The 19,246-nt window shown below is 49.1% G+C and overlaps 1 protein-coding gene across 1 annotated transcript; it reads right to left on the reverse strand.

The window, feature by feature from the left end:
* Positions 1-4,650: 4,650 nt before the first annotated feature.
* LOC120933551 lies at positions 4,651-18,995 on the reverse strand. Its single transcript, XM_040346809.1, has 3 exons — positions 18,571-18,995; positions 14,010-14,336; positions 4,651-5,073 (listed from the first exon to the last, which is right to left on the reverse strand). Exons 1-3 carry the CDS (start codon positions 18,758-18,760, stop codon positions 4,697-4,699), a joined length of 894 nt encoding a protein of 297 aa, XP_040202743.1. The 5' UTR covers positions 18,761-18,995; the 3' UTR covers positions 4,651-4,696.
* Positions 18,996-19,246: the final 251 nt, after the last annotated feature.

Raw genomic sequence — 19,246 nt, forward strand, 5'->3', positions numbered from 1 at the left:
TGGAAAAGACTAATGAAACAGATGCGTTTCGTCTACAAAGGCTTCAACTGATACCCCAGTTGAAGTCTTTGTAGTGAAAAACCAACGTGTTTCGTCTATGTGGAGGCTTTCTGTTTTTTTCATGGATGCTGTTAACCATAAACCTACCAAATGGTTCTGTGGTGGAAGAAGGTTTTTTACTATGTGGGACAATGCCATCCTGATCCATATTCTCACATGCCGAGTCAAGGTTGCCTGAGGTGGCTCAGCTGAGGAGGAAGAATTGCACCACTAACTATCCAGAGCCCTGATATCACATGCCTGATTGATGCCACCTTCTGGTAAGCATATTTAATCTTCTCCCCTACACTTTTGGATTCCTTCCCATCAATATATACTAATGGATTCATGTTTTAATTACCAATGGGACTTTACTACCAATGTTGATTTACATTTCGCACAGTGCACTTAATTTAGAGACACTTTCAATCAGATGATGGTGTTAGAGTTTTTTGTATACGCTAATCACAATTTATTTTGTATATCACAGTATGTTGATATGTCAATACTCAACATTTGATTCTTAGCGCTGCACTGCTTTCACTTTATTCATTCACACAATTTTTGTTAAGATTGTAGTGCTGGCTGCTAATGTTTATATAAGTGTATAGCGCAGTATTTTATATCAATTACTTGTACTTTTAATGACCACCTTTTATTCATTTAGTTAAAACTTTTATCCCTCGTGCTGGGGACATTTACTCTTTGGGCTATCTGGAACCTATTTTCCATCATACAGTCCTTTATCCCCCTGGGGTCCTTTGACATCGTATAACCTGCTTTATTTGTTAGACTCTATAAGCTATGTAAGTGAATTATACTTTGACTTTGAGGTCCTCTTTATGGGCATGGGTGTATTTTTGTATATTTTTGCATATTTGTATACCCATTATACCTCTGTTTTTGAATTTTCGTGATCTGTGGTCCAAGGGCCACCCCCTGAAGAAGATCATTTAGTTCAAATGTGTTGGAGCCTTTTGGAAGTGTAGCAATCAGAAAATATTGCTACATGGTGTGCTCTCTCTTTTATCCACTGTGTGTTGATATTGTTTAACTTGTTTACAACAATCTCCTGACACTACGATTCCTATAGGGAATATTTTTAATATTTCCAAATAAAAAAATGTTTTACTTTATTTGAAGTGTCACTCTCCTTTGGTGTCACAAGGCCCCGGTGCTTTTTATTCCCCATTTCCCTTGGGGATTCCTCTTCTAGTAAATGAATCATCCTATTTCACTTTTATACCTTACTGCAGCTCTCAAAAATTCCACTCGCCTGCTCGCATTTTGCGAGTGGGTTTAGAGAGCTGGCAAGCTATGGCTGCCTGGGATCAGGGGGGCGAGCACCGCCAGCAGGCGGGTTGTATGGGAGCCGTTCTCCCAGTGATCTGAGGGGAAGAGAGAGGAGAGCCACCGCCCAGATGATCAAAGCTCAAAATTTCAAGTCCTGAGCTACTAGCTGGGCCTCAGGGTTTACTCGCCACCAGTTGCCCCGTCCAACCCCTACCCTTTGTCCACCAATGCAGTCTGTGCCCCCAATGCAGACTCAATCAATGGTGACAAACGGAAAGGTGAAAAATAAAAAATAAAGATGTGTATCTAAAAGGAGGAAAACCAAGACAAAAAGTAGCTCAAAAAACAAAACTAAGAAAAAGGAAATACAATTCCTCCCTAGAGCATTCTATCCAATATTTTATAGATAGTTCAGCTGACCCCCTTGTGTTCTCCACATGTTACACTTCACAGTTTCAAGAGATAAAAGGCATCATTTCTAGGTATCTACCCATCTTATATAGTGATTCTAACTATATAATGGTGTTGAGTAAGGCCCCATGCACACAAGACGCTGCTAAACTCGAGTTCAGAGGCATTTGGGCATTTTTTTCAACTGCCCCTGAACACATTGAATGTTATCCTATGTGTCCATGCACACGATCACATTTTTTGGCGTTTTAAAGCAGTTGGGTTTATGTCCGTTTTTTCAGATGCAAAATTTTGGGTTCAGAAGCGTTTTATTTTTGAGTTTTAAACTTTGGGAGGGTCTACAATGTCTTTGAGATAAGCGCTGACAGCCGCAAACGCGGTAAAACGCCGCTAATCGTGGCAAAAACGGGCATTTTAAACGCCGGTTTTTGCCTTTGAAAACGTGAGTTTAGAGGTGTTTGTAATTGCTTCTCGTGTGCATGGGGCCTAAAGGGGTCAGGTATGTCGCAAAGAAAGCACTCACTATTGGTAATATGGTTCCCCCTAAGATAAGGTGACCAGATTTTTTAAATGAAATCCAGGGACATATTTTTTCTTTACTAGTAATGGCAACAATCAGCAACTCTCTGCCCGTCGCCGCCCGCCTCACAGCCTCTCAAGTCTTACTCTTCGGGCCCCGGCTACTACTGGATGGGGAGCGGAGGAAGATCACTCCGCCAGGGAAGGCAAGGAGATAGGCAGGTGGCTGGCCGGGACTTGAGCCAAGGCAGAAGAACATGTGAGCGAAGCTGAATGGGCATGCACCCAAAACTGAAGAAATATTCCCTCCGCTCCGACCAGCACATGATAATCAGAAAGGGGCACAGATAATGGAAATAATACACCCCCCTATGCTAGTAGGCACGGCGGAGCGGGGGTGTGTAATTCAATTTTTTTTATTTTAATTCTGCACTGATTGTCTTTGAAATTGCCCCTGCCCCCTATTAAATCCAATCTGGGGACAAAACCAGGGACAGACTTGGTCCGGGGACAGTGTCCTCAATCAGGGGACTGTCCCCTGAAACTGGGGATGTCTGGTCACCCTACCCTAAGATGTATGTTTCAAATCCATCTACCCACACATGGTTACATACCACTGAAGGGTTCAAGTGTGGAGCTGCCAGGTGCTCATGTTGCAGACACTTGGGTGATCCTCATGCAATCACCTCAGACTCCAAAATTACTCCACCACCATAAGGCTCAGTTCACACTGGGATTCGATTTGTGAGACCCCAAGTCATGTGACATGTGAAATCCCATTTTAGTCAATAAGAGCTGTCTTAATTAGCACTACTGAAGTTTCCCCCACTTTAGAAAAAGGTTCCTGTACTACTTCAAGGCGACTTCTATCCGACTTGTGCCCATAGACTTTAATGGAAGTCGCCTCCAAGTTGGATCCTCATCTTAATTGATGTGATTTGGATCCGACGTTACAGGAAGATTACCCAAGCATTCCCTGAAGTTGCTTCAAAATCTCATTAAGTTGCACGCAAGTCACCTGGTAAAGTTGCACTGTAAGTCGCATGGCTTTCAGGTTGCAGCAACTTGTCAACTGCCAGACTAAATATGTTGTATTTATAGTGTCATGTGTCACATGCAACGCTCAATATGTAGGCAGGGACACCATATGCCTTTGTGATAGGATGAGAGCTTTATTTTTCCAATATAAGGACCAATAAAAATATTAACTTGGCTAGACATTTTAGTCAGTTTCATGATCACAATACACAATCGCTTAAGCCTTGTACACATTATCGGATTTTCCGCAAAGCGTTTGACTTTTGTCTGAAGGGCCTGTGCTCTGATTTTGTCTTGCATACAAAGGGTACACAATTGTTGGCCAACAAACACGGACATAGTGACGTACTAGATGTACTACGTGTTTTTTTAGCTCTTGAGCGCCACCCTTTGGGCACCTTTTGCTAATTTCGTATTTGATGAGCATTGATTCCGAGCATGTGTGTTTGTACTTTGGACTTTTGTCTGACAGACAAACACACGATCATAAAATCTGACAACAGACCGTTGTCCGCGGAAAATTTATAAGCCTGCCATCCAACATTTGTCTGCGGAAAATCCGACAACAATTATCCGATGGAGCTTACAAATGGGTGGATTTTCCGCCAACAGTCTGTCATGACACAATCCCAGTCGGAAAATCCGATCGTGTGTACGAGGCTTAAGAGTCCAAATTGTTGAAAAGATTGATAATCCTGCTTGTGTTGGAGATCGTCTCTCCCTCCTTTCCCAGAGGGAAATGTATTGGATCTTTAAATTTGACACCTGTATCCCTAAAGGACTTTACTTTGAATGGGATAGCACCCATTATTATGAATACATTTCATTATTTTTTATCTTTTTTATTTTTTCCTTTATTTTTCCAGGTTAGCGGGTTGTATCTTGGGTAAATTGTTCTCAACTGTAGACCCTGCTTTGACTCTTATATAATATCATTATACATGTCGTTTATACATTTCATCATATTTGAGTGTAAGCCCATATAACCCCAGTTTTTTTTTAGTTACACTAAAATCCAACATGTTATAGTTTTTTTTTGTCTTTTTCCTTAGTTTTATTTTATGAGCTGGTGTTTTTGAATATTATTCTTGTCACTTACATTGTTCCTTTTACTCTGTTATCTCGATACTAGGCAAACGTTCACCTGACACACATTTTCTCTATTCCCATGATTAAGATCCGGGGGTGAAGTGAAAAGCGTTGGGGGGGGGGGGGGGGGGGCGGGTTCAATTTGGCTGGGGCCCAGGCTGAGGCTGTCATACACCTCCTCACAGGGTTTTGCTGTAATTTGAGACTTTTAGGATTTCCTTTCCCTACATCATGTGCCTGTGGCAGCATGAGCTCTAAATACAGCTCGTTTTGATTCTTGAATAATACTTTTAGACATTTTTGATGGTCAGTATGTACCTTTAGCTATTAATCGTGTCCCAGGACCTTCTTCTAAGATCGTATCTATGCGATTGGGACTTTCTTGGTTTCCAAAGCATTGTCTGATGATTACTCGGCAGTAGAAGGTGGTGTTATCTGGCCCATGGAGGTCTTCCAGGTGAAGGTTGGACCCGTCCACCAATCTGGTCTTTCCCTTGTAATCTGGGTGTATGTAGTCTGGGTTTGGATGGTAGGCGTAGCTCTCTCTAGCATCCCCGATAATCCATTGGACGTCCATCAATAGAATAGAGTTGTCCTGTTGTAGAGTGAAACTGCAATTGATTATAGATGATTGATGGAATTCCACTTCCTCTGGCTGAATGATGTTTAAGGTGCTTGTTTTACCTTAAAGATGAAAAAATAAACAATTAAAACAGACTTCTGTGAGGCGTGTTGGCATAGACCAGAACGATTTTGATTGGTCAGCATTGTCACATTGATGGCGCTTACCAATTAGAATCCATCTCTGGTCCATCAAGTAAGTGTTAAAGGAGAAGAGCAGGGATTTTTTAAGTCACCAGACTACTAGAGCAGCTGCCGGGGTGCTGACAGCTAGGCAACCCTGGAGGTAAGTACAGCGGAGACCGGTGGGGGCTGATCTTTGTTCACCTTTACATTTTTTCTGTAAAGGTGAACTTACAAATTTGAAACAAGCTCAGGTGAGCTTGGTGTTGCTATTTTTTCAGATGGCAATCTCATTTCAAATTAAACTGTTCTGGACAGTAGAGCCATCCGTCACTTTTAGGTCTCTTTTACATGAGCTTTAACCTCTGATGAGAAATCCACGTTGGATTGCTTTTCAGGGGGCATTTGACAAGCAGTGAGGAGGTGTTTTGCCACCTCCTCATTGCCTGTTTTAAACCCTAAAAAGCATTGCACGTGTGCAGCAGCGCTGTCCAATTCGGTTGAATAGATCATACTCAGTGGGTAAAATTGACAGCCAAATGTAATGGGAAGATTATTTTTGCTGTGCTTTGCTTTGCATCACAACCACAACCAGAGGCGTATCTAGTGTAACCAGCGCCTATGGCAAGCACTGAAACTGCGCCCCTGTCGAAACATTTGAAACCCATATTTCAGATAACCTTAACAAAAAAACAGCTAACAAAACTGGTGATATTTATCACCCCTTATGATACCTTGGGTAGTGACATATCCTTTTCATGGAGAAATCTGGGGTTAATTAGACCCCTGATCCCTCCTCTGCCCTCCAAGGCCAGGTAAATGCAGAACTAATACTGGAAGTGATGAAATCTTCATCACTTAAGGCCTCAGTTTTCACAGAGGAGAGGGAGAAACTGATGTTCCTTCTTCTTTGTGCGCTGCCAATCTGACCAGATGGAATGGGAGAGCCTGGGAGAACAGGGGAGGGATGTGGCTGAACGCAGCAGGGATAGCGCTGCCATTGTCCATTAGCAAAGGGGCTGAAAAGGAGATCCTGCCTATGCTCGGGAGGAGAGAAGAAGAGACCCTCAGACCTGGTAAGTGCCTGGCTACCCAGCCACTCAACAGCACCCCTTTCATATGGCGCCCATGATACTTGCCATGGCTGCTATACCCTAAATACACCACTCACCACAACATGCATATACCCCCCATCCGCTGCCTTTGCAGTCTAAGGAGGAGCAGTTAGGGGCTGTAAAAATGCAGCTCAACTGTGTGTTTTTACTGCGCCCCCCCCCCCCAACTGCAAGTGTAAAGATAGACATACAGCCAGGGCCGGGACAAGGGGGGAGGGGGCAGAAGGGGCATGTCAAGGGCACAAGTGCCCTCTGAAAACTGGTCAGCCATGGATTATTGTTGAGAGGGACAGTAATGGTAGTCCTTAGAGGCCTTTCAGCCCCCCTTCCTCCCTCAGAGCCCCCCTAAATCTCTTTAGTTCTATGCACCCCTCAGAGCTCATCCCCCCTTACCTCCTTTATCCCACTAACAGTCCTCCCCAGACTGACACCAGCAATGCAGAGGCAGTTTTTTCCACATTTTAAATTCTTCAGTTTGCTGCGTTGTATCAAAACTATTGGTACTATTTCAGTGCATGCCACAAACATTCCAAACAGCTATTAACCCCCCCCCGCCTTCAAATGGGGGGCGTAATATTGCCACCTTCGCTCTGGGGGCTGGACGAACTTATCCTGACATTGCCTAGTCTGTGCTTTCTCGTTCCTCCACTCAGAACGCTGGTAAATTACATCAGGCTATTGAGTGGGAGGAGCTTGGGGAAAATTCATTCCTTGATCTCCGCGTCCTCTGTGACCAACAAACCTTGAAATAAAAATCATTTTGTCGCTTTTGGGTTCAGATATGTAATTTCCCCGCTACTGTGTCTAGGGAAGCCACTAATAAAGCACAATCTGTCCTTGACTGGAGAGCAGGGGGAACTTTGGGGGTTTAATAGACCCCCTGATAGCTCCATTAATAGGACCCATCACCTGCCCAATGCTGTAATATAGGGAGCCTAAAGCGGTTGTAAACCCAAAAATATATTTAAAAAAAATTATAACCTGCAAGACAAAGCCATAATGAGCTAGTATGACTAGCATACTAGCTCATTATGCATTACTTACCTTAGATGGAAGCCCCCGAAGCCATCCTCGTCTCCCCCTCCGCCCGCAGACATCTCTCCGGAAGGTTAGTTCCGGGTATCGGCGTTCTGGCGCTCTGATTGGCCGGAGCGGCGATGACGTCATTCCGTGCATGGACTGAGAAATACAATCTTTAAATCTCCAGGACGGCAGCGAGCGACGTAGTAACAGGCTCCTAGACCCCCGGACGCGTTGCGTTAATCAACTTCCTCAGCGGGGCGGAGCCTGACACGTCACCGGCTCACCTTTAAATAAGTTGTCGTTGCCAGAGGGACATTCCTACAACACAACGGAACGTCCGACGTCATGTTGAATTGTGGACAACTTTATTGTTCACACCAACTAGTCAGCACACAGCTAGCGAATAAAAGAGAATGACCTTTAAGAGGATTTGTCATTAATCAAACCAAGTGTCTACATTGATTATTGAGCACTTTGCCATACCTAATGCTGCGTACACACAATCATTTTTCGGCATGAAAAAAACAAAGTTTTTTGGCATGTAGAAAAAACGTTGTTTTTTCCAACTTCATCATTAAAACGACGTTGCCCACACACCATCGTTTAAAAAAAAATGCTCTAGCAAAGCGCGGTGACGTACAACACGTACGACAGCACTATAAAGGGGAAATTCCATGCGGATGACGCTACCCTTGGGGCTGCTTTAGCTGATTTTGTGTTAGTAAAAGACGATTCGCGCTTTGGGGGCCCCAAGCAAAATGGACATGGAGGTCCCCATCAGAGCACCCCCCCACAGCAGGTGTCCCCATCAGAGCCCCCCCCCACAGCAGGTGTCCCCATCAGAGCCCCCCCCCACAGCATGTGTCCCCATCAGAGCACCCCCCCACAACAGGTGTCCCCATCAGAGCACCCCCCCACAGCAGGTGTCCCCATCAGTGCCCCCCCCCCACAGCATGTGTCCCCATCAGAGCCCCCCCCCCCCCACAGCAGGTGTCCCCATCAGAGCCCCCCACAGCAGGGGTCCCCATCAGAGCCCCCCCCACAGCAGGTTTCCCCATCAGAGCCCCCCCCCCACAGCAGGTGTCCCCATCAGAGCCCCCCCCACAGCAGGTGTCCCCATCAGAGCCCCCTCCACAGCAGGTGTCCCCATCAGAGTCCACCCCACAGCAGGTGTCCCCACCAGAGCCTCCCCATCAGAGTCACCCCACAGCAGGTGTCCCCATCAGAGTCACCCCACAGCAGGTGTCCCCATCAGAGTCACCCCACAGCAGGTGTCCCCATCAGAGTCACCCCACAGCAGGTGTCCCCATCAGAGTCATCCCACAGCAGGTTTCCCCATCAGAGTCACCCCACAGCAGGTTTCCCCATCAGAGCCCACCCCACAGCAGGTGTCCCCATCAGAGTCACCCCACAGCAGGTTTCCCCATCAGAGTCACCCCACAGCAGGTGTCCCAATCAGAGCCCACCCCACAACAGGTGTCCCCATCAGAGTCACCCCACAGAAAGTGTCCCCATTAGAGTCCCCCCACAGCAGGTGTCCCCATCAGAGTTCCCCCCACAGCAGGTGTCCCCATTAGAGTTCCCCCCACAGCAGGTGTCTCCATCAGAGTCCCCCCACAGCAGGTGTCCCCATCAGAGCCCCCCCCCACAGCATGTGTCCCCATCAGAGCCCCCCCCCACAGCAGGTGTCCCCATCAGAGCCCCCCCCCCACAGCAGGTGTCCCCATCAGAGCCCCCCCCCCCCCACAGCAGGTGTCCCCATCAGAGCCCCCACACAGCAGGTGTCCCCATCAGAGCCCCCCCCACAGTAGGTGTCCCCATCAGAGCCCCCTCCACAGCAGGTGTACCCATCAGAGTCCACCCCACAGCAGGTGTCCCCACCAGAGCCTCCCCATCAGAGTCACCCCACAGCAGGTGTCCCCAGCAGAGTCACCCCACAGCAGGTGTCCCCATCAGAGCCCACCCCACAACAGGTGTCCCCATCAGAGTCACCCCACAGAAAGTGTCCCCATCAGAGTCCCCCCCACAGCAGGTGTCCCCATTAGAGTTCCCCCCACAGCAGGTGTCTCCATCAGAGTCCCCCCAACAGCAGGTGTCCCCATCAGAGTCCCCCCAACAGCAGGTGTCCCCATCAGAGTCCCCCCACAGCAGGTGTCCCCATCAGAGTCCCCCCCACAGCAGGTGTCCTATCAGAGCCCACCCCACAGCAGGTGTCCCCATCAGAGTCACCCCACAGCAGGTGTCCCCATCAGAGTCCCCCCACAGCATGTGTCCCCATCAGAGTCCCCCCACAGCAGGTGTCCCCATTAGAGTTCCCCCCACAGCAGGTGTTCCCATCAGAGTCACCCCACATCAGGTCGTGTCCCAATCAGAGTCCCCCCCACAGCAGGTGCCCCCGTCAGAGCCCTCCCACAGCAGGTGTCCCCATCAGAGCCCCCCACAGCAGGTGTCCCCATCAGAGTCACCCCACAGCAGGCACGCTGGGAGCAGAAGCACGTTGCAGGGGGTGGGGCATACGTGACATCTTCAGTTGCTAGGAGGGTGGGACTCGGAGGGAAGTTCTGGGAGTGCAGGGGATGATTGATAGCAGCTCCGGTCAACCAGAAGACTCTCATCAGCCGCCTGTGTCTGTGAGAGGAGCCGACCCACACAGAGGGGGTGGGGGCAGACAGGGGACTGCTACAGAACGGCGCCCACCCGGCCACTCTATAGCAACCTAGGCCACTGCTGAAGCGAATGTCCGGGTTCGCGAATGCGCCTCACAGCCGCCAGGTCCGGGTTCGCGAATGCGCCTCACAGCCGCCAGGCACCTATCAACCAGGATGCCAGGAGAGAAGGAGGGGTTGAGAGGCTGAGGCCTTCCACACCACCACCTTCTGTATATGCAGCTGCAGGATCTCAGACCCGCCTCCCGTAAACCCAAAAATATATTTAAAAAAAATTATAACCTGCAAGACAAAGCCATAATGAGCTAGTATGACTAGCATACTAGCTCATTATGCATTACTTACCTTAGATGGAAGCCCCCGAAGCCATCCTCGTCTCCCCCTCCGCCCGCAGACATCTCTCCGGAAGGTTAGTTCCGGGTATCGGCGTTCTGGCGCTCTGATTGGCCGGAGCGGCGATGACGTCATTCCGTGCATGCACTGAGAAATACAATCTTTAAATCTCCAGGACGGCAGCGAGCGACGTAGTAACAGGCTCCTAGACCCCCGGACGCGTTGCGTTAATCAACTTCCTCAGCGGGGCGGAGCCTGACACGTCACCGGCTCACCTTTAAATAAGTTGTCGTTGCCAGAGGGACATTCCTACAACACAACGGAACGTCCGACGTCATGTTGAATTGTGGACAACTTTATTGTTCACACCAACTAGTCAGCACACAGCTAGCGAATAAAAGAGAATGACCTTTAAGAGGATTTGTCATTAATCAAACCAAGTGTCTACATTGATTATTGAGCACTTTGCCATACCTAATGCTGCGTACACACAATCATTTTTCGGCATGAAAAAAACAAAGTTTTTTGGCATGTAGAAAAAACGTTGTTTTTTCCAACTTCATCATTAAAACGACGTTGCCCACACACCATCGTTTAAAAAAAAATGCTCTAGCAAAGCGCGGTGACGTACAACACGTACGACAGCACTATAAAGGGGAAATTCCATGCGGATGACGCTACCCTTGGGGCTGCTTTAGCTGATTTTGTGTTAGTAAAAGACGATTCGCGCTTTGGGGGCCCCAAGCAAAATGGACATGGAGGTCCCCATCAGAGCACCCCCCCACAGCAGGTGTCCCCATCAGAGCCCCCCCCCACAGCAGGTGTCCCCATCAGAGCCCCCCCCCCACAGCATGTGTCCCCATCAGAGCACCCCCCCACAACAGGTGTCCCCATCAGAGCCCCCCCCCACAGCAGGTGTCCCCATCAGGGCCCCCCCCCCAGCATGTGTCCCCATCAGAGCCCCCCCCCCCCCCCACAGCAGGTGTCCCCATCAGAGCCCCCCACAGCAGGGGTCCCCATCAGAGCCCCCCCCACAGCAGGTTTCCCCATCAGAGCCCCCCCCCCCCACAGCAGGTGTCCCCATCAGAGCCCCCCCCACAGCAGGTGTCCCCATCAGAGCCCCCTCCACAGCAGGTGTCCCCATCAGAGTCCACCCCACAGCAGGTGTCCCCACCAGAGCCTCCCCATCAGAGTCACCCCACAGCAGGTGTCCCCATCAGAGTCACCCCACAGCAGGTGTCCCCATCAGAGTCACCCCACAGCAGGTGTCCCCATCAGAGTCACCCCACAGCAGGTGTCCCCATCAGAGTCATCCCACAGCAGGTTTCCCCATCAGAGTCACCCCACAGCAGGTTTCCCCATCAGAGCCCACCCCACAGCAGGTGTCCCCATCAGAGTCACCCCACAGCAGGTTTCCCCATCAGAGGGGGGGGGCTCTGATGGGGACACATGCTGTGGGGGGGGGCTCTGATGGGGACACCCCACAGAAAGTGTCCCCATTAGAGTCCCCCCACAGCAGGTGTCCCCATCAGAGTTCCCCCCACAGCAGGTGTCCCCATTAGAGTTCCCCCCACAGCAGGTGTCTCCATCAGAGTCCCCCCACAGCAGGTGTCCCCATCAGAGCCCCCCCCCCCACAGCATGTGTCCCCATCAGAGCCCCCCCCCACAGCAGGTGTCCCCATCAGAGCCCCCCCCCACAGCAGGTGTCCCCATCAGAGCCCCCCCCCCACAGCAGGTGTCCCCATCAGAGCCCCCACACAGCAGGTGTCCCCATCAGAGCCCCCCCCACAGTAGGTGTCCCCATCAGAGCCCCCTCCACAGCAGGTGCACCCATCAGAGTCCACCCCACAGCAGGTGTCCCCACCAGAGCCTCCCCATCAGAGTCACCCCACAGCAGGTGTCCCCATCAGAGCCCACCCCACAACAGGTGTCCCCATCAGAGTCACCCCACAGAAAGTGTCCCCATCAGAGTCCCCCCCACAGCAGGTGTCCCCATTAGAGTTCCCCCCACAGCAGGTGTCTCCATCAGAGTCCCCCCAACAGCAGGTGTCCCCATCAGAGTCCCCCCAACAGCAGGTGTCCCCATCAGAGTCCCCCCACAGCAGGTGTCCCCATCAGAGTCCCCCCCACAGCAGGTGTCCTATCAGAGCCCGCCCCACAGCAGGTGTCCCCATCAGAGTCACCCCACAGCAGGTGTCCCCATCAGAGTCCCCCCACAGCATGTGTCCCCATCAGAGTCCCCCCACAGCAGGTGTCCCCATTAGAGTTCCCCCCACAGCAGGTGTTCCCATCAGAGTCACCCCACATCAGGTCGTGTCCCAATCAGAGTCCCCCCCACAGCAGGTGCCCCCGTCAGAGCCCTCCCACAGCAGGTGTCCCCATCAGAGCCCCCCACAGCAGGTGTCCCCATCAGAGTCACCCCACAGCAGGCACGCTGGGAGCAGAAGCACGTTGCAGGGGGTGGGGCATACGTGACATCTTCAGTTGCTAGGAGGGTGGGACTCGGAGGGAAGTTCTGGGAGTGCAGGGGATGATTGATAGCAGCTCCGGTCAACCAGAAGACTCTCATCAGCCGCCTGTGTCTGTGAGAGGAGCCGACCCACACAGAGGGGGTGGGGGCAGACAGGGGACTGCTACAGAACGGCGCCCACCCGGCCACTCTATAGCAACCTAGGCCACTGCTGAAGCGAATGTCCGGGTTCGCGAATGCGCCTCACAGCCGCCAGGTCCGGGTTCGCGAATGCGCCTCACAGCCGCCAGGCACCTATCAACCAGGATGCCAGGAGAGAAGGAGGGGTTGAGAGGCTGAGGCCTTCCACACCACCACCTTCTGTATATGCAGCTGCAGGATCTCAGACCCGCCTCCTGCACATGAAATCTGGCTAGGTGCTGCTGCCGCTTATAGGGAAAGCAGTGCAGCTGGTGTACACCCACCTCTCTTCCTATCCACAGAGAGCTGGGGCATTGTTTTATCAGTCAGTGTCAGTGTGGTGCAGGGGGAGGTTGGCACAGAGCCGGAACATTGTGTGTGTATAAGGCAGCAGTGTGATCCAGGGGGAGGGGGCAGAGAGACAGAGCATTATGTGTATAAGGCAGCAGTGTGATCCAGGGGGAGGGGGCAGAGAGACAGAGCATTATGTGTATAAGGCAGCAGTGTGATCCAGGGGGAGGGGGCAGAGAGACAGAGCATTATGTGTATAAGGCAGCAGTGTGATCCAGGGGGAGGGGGCATAGAGACAGAGCTATGTGTGTATAAGGCAGCAGTGTGATCCAGGGGGAGGGGGCAGAGCACCAAAGCCATTTTCCTTGTGTGGCATTTTTCAGTGGGACTGTGCTGCCCCCAGGCTCCCTCTCCTTGCCACTTCACCCTGCTGCAGTGATTCCCTCCCCTTGAAAACCCAGCAGCCGCAGAGGGATCTGTTTGGTCAAATAGTCTAAAAGACCCCTGATGTCTTATTAAAGAGAGCCTGTCTTAAATATACTGTATTATATCACATATGGGGACTTGGTCTGTTAAATAAAGTTGAAAAACAACAAAGGAAAATTAATGCAGCCAACACATTTAAGAATTGGTAAGCTGCAATATATTAATTATTGTAGGGTTTAATACCGCTTAAATTTTCACTTTGACCTGTTAAAGATTATACAAGGTTCTAAAGATTGGATTAGGACAACTATACAGATTTTAGAGCTTTTCCTCTGAACATTGCTAATTGTTGAATAAAAATAAATTACCAACCTATAATAAGAAGTTGTGGTCCAAGATAGTAATACGTGTTTTCCTCTTCATTATTAGTAGACATTTTCACTTGATAGCAATAAAAGGCATTATACTCGCTGGTAACTTGGTTGATTTGGAAATATAAAGCATTATTCTTATAGGTGCATTCTCCGATATTTGTGCCGCTGTCACATCCAGTAGCTCTGTATGCGGTCCTCCATACATGACAGGTGACGTCACTTGCAGATTTTACATTATTATTTGTGAAGTGGCCCAGAAGTGTCACATTTTCTCCAGGAGCAGCAAAGATCAGAGGTATTGTCTCCAGACCGGGTTCATTCCTATCTGATATAGAATAAAATATTTTTATAGACAAATGTGGCAAACAAAAACCTCAACGCCTGTTTAATTGTTTTCAAAGCTGAACTCCATACAAAAAGCCTAATATATACAGATGATTGTAATGCAGGGGTGGCCAACCAGTGGCCCGTGGGCCACATGTGGCCCACGGAGCCCTTTGATGTGGCCCGCGACCTCCTGCTCTGGATTGGTGGGTTGGTAAGCCCAGATCGCAGGTTGCCGACACATTATACCACAGCATCAGTGTTGTGAATGAAGCTGGTAGTAGAGGAAGTAAGCGGCTGCGAAGCGGGGCCCCATAAACCGATGCTTCCTCTACAGCGCCGGAGTCTATGGCAAAGTTCTGCTAACCCGCAAGATAGACACAGGTGCACTACGCTGCACCCGCGGTGTGGGTAAACCACAGAACATCAGTGTGAAAGCGGTCTTAGGCCCTTTTCACACGATCAGCCCGACCAAATGGGACCCTCAATTCACCTCTATAGAGCGACAGATATCTGTTTACGCCTGCCTAACTCCAATCCAAAAAACAAAAGGGAGTTTTTACCCTTTCGTCTGGGTGGATCGAAGGGCAATTGCGTAGCCGTGACCTGTCGTCTGCCCGCTCCGCTCATTGAGGCCCTCAACTGGTTGTAAAGTTAGTTAAGTGGCCCTCACTCTTCAAAAGATTGGGCACCCCTGTTGTAATGTATGGGGAGTTGGTTTACCTGCCAAGGGATCTGTGTTTCTGCCCATCCAATCCTGAGATTTGCACACCTCGACTAATAGCACAGCCCTGCCTGAAAGACCTAAAGACCTGGGGGTAGATTCAGAAAGAATTTACGTCGGCGTATCTATTGATACGCCACGTAAATTCTAATCTGCGCCGGCGTATCTTTTTTCTGTATTCAGAAAACAAGATACGCCGGAATTTGGCTAAGATTCGACTGGCGTAAGTCTCTTACGCCGTCGGATCTTAGTTGCATATTTACGCTGGCCGCTAGGTGGCACTTCCGTCGATTTACGCAAGGAATATGTAAATTAGGTAGATACGCCGATTCAGAAACGTACGTCCGCCCGGCGCATTTTTTTACGTCTTTTGCGTAACGCTTTTTCCGGCGTAAAGTTACCCCTCATAAAGCAGGGGTAAGTCATGTTAAGTATGGACGTCGGAAACAACCGAACAGTGTCGTATTTTACGTCGTTTACGTAAGTCGTTCGCGAATACGGCTGTACGTAAGTTACGTTCACGTCGAAAGCATTGACAGTGTGTGGCGTAATTTGGAGCATGCGCACTTGGAAACGTTCACGAACGGCGCATGCGCCGTTTGAAAAAAACGTCAAATACGTGGGGTCACAATAAATTTAAATAAAACACGCCCACATCATCCAAATTTGAATTAGGCGGGCTTAGGCCGGACCACATACGTTACGCCGCCGTAACTTAGGGTGCAAGTTCTTTATGAATGCGGAAATTGCGACCTAAGTTACGGCGGCGTAACGTATCTGAGATACGTTACGCCCGTGGTTAGATACACAATTGTATCTGAATCCGGGCCCTGGTTCTGGTTTTTCTCTCCTGCAGTTATGTAACTCTAGGGTCCATGCAACATGTATGTGAAGGAACCGTCTAGCACCCAGATTGGGTGCTTCTGTAAAGATACAGCTTTCTCCAGTCTGGACCCAGGAACCAGGTATTATAGCTGAACATTGCACCCAAGATACTAGACGACGCTAGCTTAGGCGCAAACTGGAACTGGAACTCTTTATTGTAAAATCACACAGAATATATACAATGCAAGATCAGATAAGAGTTTATACAAACTGTGAACAGGAATATAATTAAAGCGTTAATAAAGGAAATTTAATTTATTTTTTTAAATAACAAACATGTCATACTTACCTCCACTGTGCAGTTCGTTTTGCACAGAGTGGCCGCGATCCATGTCTTCTGGGGTCCCTCGGTGGCTGTCTCTGGTCCTCCCCGCAATTAGTCACCACAGTCATGCGAGCTCTCACATGGTGGTCACTAATTGCGGGCTCCCGTGATACAGCCAGCGGCGCGCTGCGTCATGGATGTGATTGACAGCAGCGCTAGCCAATGGCTGCACTGCTCTCAATCCATCCGCTCCAGCCAATCAGCGGCCAGGCTGAGCGGCGAAGAGGATCACGGGACCGCGGGTGGAACTTTCTAATGGTCAGGTAAGTATAAGGGGGGCTTGGGTGGGCCGGCAGTATCAGATGTTTAACCATTTCAATACCGGGCACTTTCCTCCCTTACTGCCGAGGACAATATTCAGCTTTCAGCGCTGTCACACTTTGAATGATAATTGCGCGGTCATGCAACACTACACAAACAAAATTGTTATCATTCCCACAAATAGAACTTTCTTTTGGTGGTATTTGTTCACCACTGGGTTTTTTTTTCTAAACAAGTAAAAAGACAGATTTAAAAAAAAAAAAAAAAAGTTTTCCTTTGTTTTTGTCATAAAATTTCGTAAATAAGAAAATGTTCTTCTTGACTGATGGGCGCTGATGAGGCTACACTGACAGGCACTGATAGGGACTGGTGAGGTGGCACTAATGAGGTGGCACTGATGGGTACTGATGATAAGGCACTAATATGCAGCACTGATGGGCAATGATAGGCGGCACTGATGGGCACTCATAGATGGCACTGATGCCCACTGATAGACAGCACCGATGGGTGGCATTGATGAGCACTAATAGGCAGCACTGATAGGCACTGATGGGCAGTGATGGGTGGCACTGATAGATGGCTCTGATAAGCAGCACTGATGAGGAGGCACTGGCAGGCATTACTGATTGGCACCTCTAATGTCATACCTGGTGGTTCTGGGTGGCATCCCTGGTGGCCCTGGGTGGGCATCCAAGGTGGTCCTGGGTGGGAATCCACGGTGGTCCTGGGTGGGCATCCTCGGGGGGGCTGTGCTGATAATCAATCAGCGCAGACCCCCCCTGTCAGGACAGCAGCCAATCGGCTCTCCTCTACTTGCAGCTCTTCCTATTTACACTGTGATCAGCTGTGATTGGACACAGCTGATCACGTGGTAAAGAGTCTCTATCAGAGGTTCTTTATCCAGATCGGGTGGGCCACTCAAGGAAATTCACAGAGTTATCCCATAGCCACTCCTTTGTTATCTTGGCTGTGTGCTTACGGTCATTGTCCTGTTGGAAGATGAACCTTTGCCCCAGTCTGAGGTGCAGAGCGCTCTGGAGCAGGTTTTCATCAAGGATGTCTCTGTACATTGCTGCATTCATCTTTCCCTCGATCCTGACTAGTTTCCCAGTACCTGCTGCTGAAAAACAAACCCACAGAATAATGCTGCCACCACCATGCTTTACTGTAAAGGTGGTATTGGCCAGGTGATGAGTGACGCCTGATTTCCTCCAGACTCGACCCTTGCTATTCAGGCCAAAGAGTTCAATCTTTGTTTCATCACACCAGAGAATTTTGTTTTCATGGTTTGAGAGTACTTCAGGTGCCTTTTGGCAAACTCCAGGCGGGCTGTCATGTGCTTTTTACTGAGGAGTTAAACACTGGAGCTGACCATCGGGTATTTAGTCACCTCCCTGACTAAAGCCACTAGGGACACACTCAAAACAGGATGTCTGGAATATGATTTGCTTTGGCTCAGATACAGCAAGGGGAGTCATTGGCTCAGATACAGCAGTGGGAGCCTTTGGCTCAGATACAGCAGGGGGAGTCATTGGCCCAGATACAGCAGGGGGAGTCATTGGCCCAGATACAACAGGGGGAGTCATTGGCCCAGATACAGCAGGGGGAGTCATTGGCCCAGATACAGCAGTGGGAGCCATTTGCCCAGATACAGCAGGGGGAGCCATTTGCCCAGATACAGCAGTGGGAGCCATTGACAAGGGAACGTGGGCAGGAAGGGGGTATAAGTGCCCAGTATTGAAGTGGTTAAGAGGGGTTACTGTCCCTTGACCCATTCATGATAAAGTGATGGAGTCTGCATAGCCCCCCCAGACATGTATACAGTAGAGTGAAAATGGCATAAGATTGGAAGCATATCCCATTGTCAATTACAGAGTAAGCTGTTAACAGATTACATGACTGCCAACCATGGACATTTCTCATTTGGCCTTTTGCACATTCTTAGCCTGTATTACCGTAGTACAAAAAAAGAAAAGAAGAAACTTATCAATTGTCATTTATATATATTGAGAATGTTTGTAAAGTCTGACCTTGGCTTACCTTTCACTATAAGCCTTGTACCATCACGGCTTCCCCATTTCTGGTCGCCCCTATCAAGAAAACTCAGTTCTAAGCGGCAGCAATATTGTGTAGCGTCCTCCATCATTACATTGTTTATGGTTATTGAGGCATTTTTGTGTCTTAGATCGAATGTCACATTCAACCTTCCCTGATAGTTGGGAGAGAACATTCCTGTACTGGAATCATAAATGGTCTTATTATGCCCTATACAGAAAACTAAATTAGATGCTTTCACAATGATAGTTGAGGACTCAATCCTGTTCTTCGGTTCTGGAAATGAAAATTGGCACGGGATGGTGACCGACTTCCCTTCTATAGATTCAGTTCTTGCAGGCTGATCAACACATACCTGTCCAGAGGTTTCATGAAGTCTGTCTGAGAACAAAACACATGGAACTTAGTAAAAGCTGAGTTCTAGGTGAACAGTAAGTACTCAGATAAAATAGATAATGTATAATCGAAAAGTTTACCCCCCTGCACTTAAAATCTCTTGTATAAGCAGCTCCATATGGACTGTCCAAAACATTTACAAGCCATTTTATAAACAAAATATTTATTAAGTTATTTACATATCCATGAAATGCACTTTCTGTTTAACCACTTGCTGACCGATGCCTGTACATTTACGTCGGCAGAATGGCACGGCTGCGCAAAG

The sequence above is a fragment of the Rana temporaria genome, chromosome 3 (genome assembly GCF_905171775.1).
Source record: "Rana temporaria chromosome 3, aRanTem1.1, whole genome shotgun sequence".
Taxonomy (NCBI): Eukaryota; Metazoa; Chordata; class Amphibia; order Anura; family Ranidae; genus Rana; species Rana temporaria.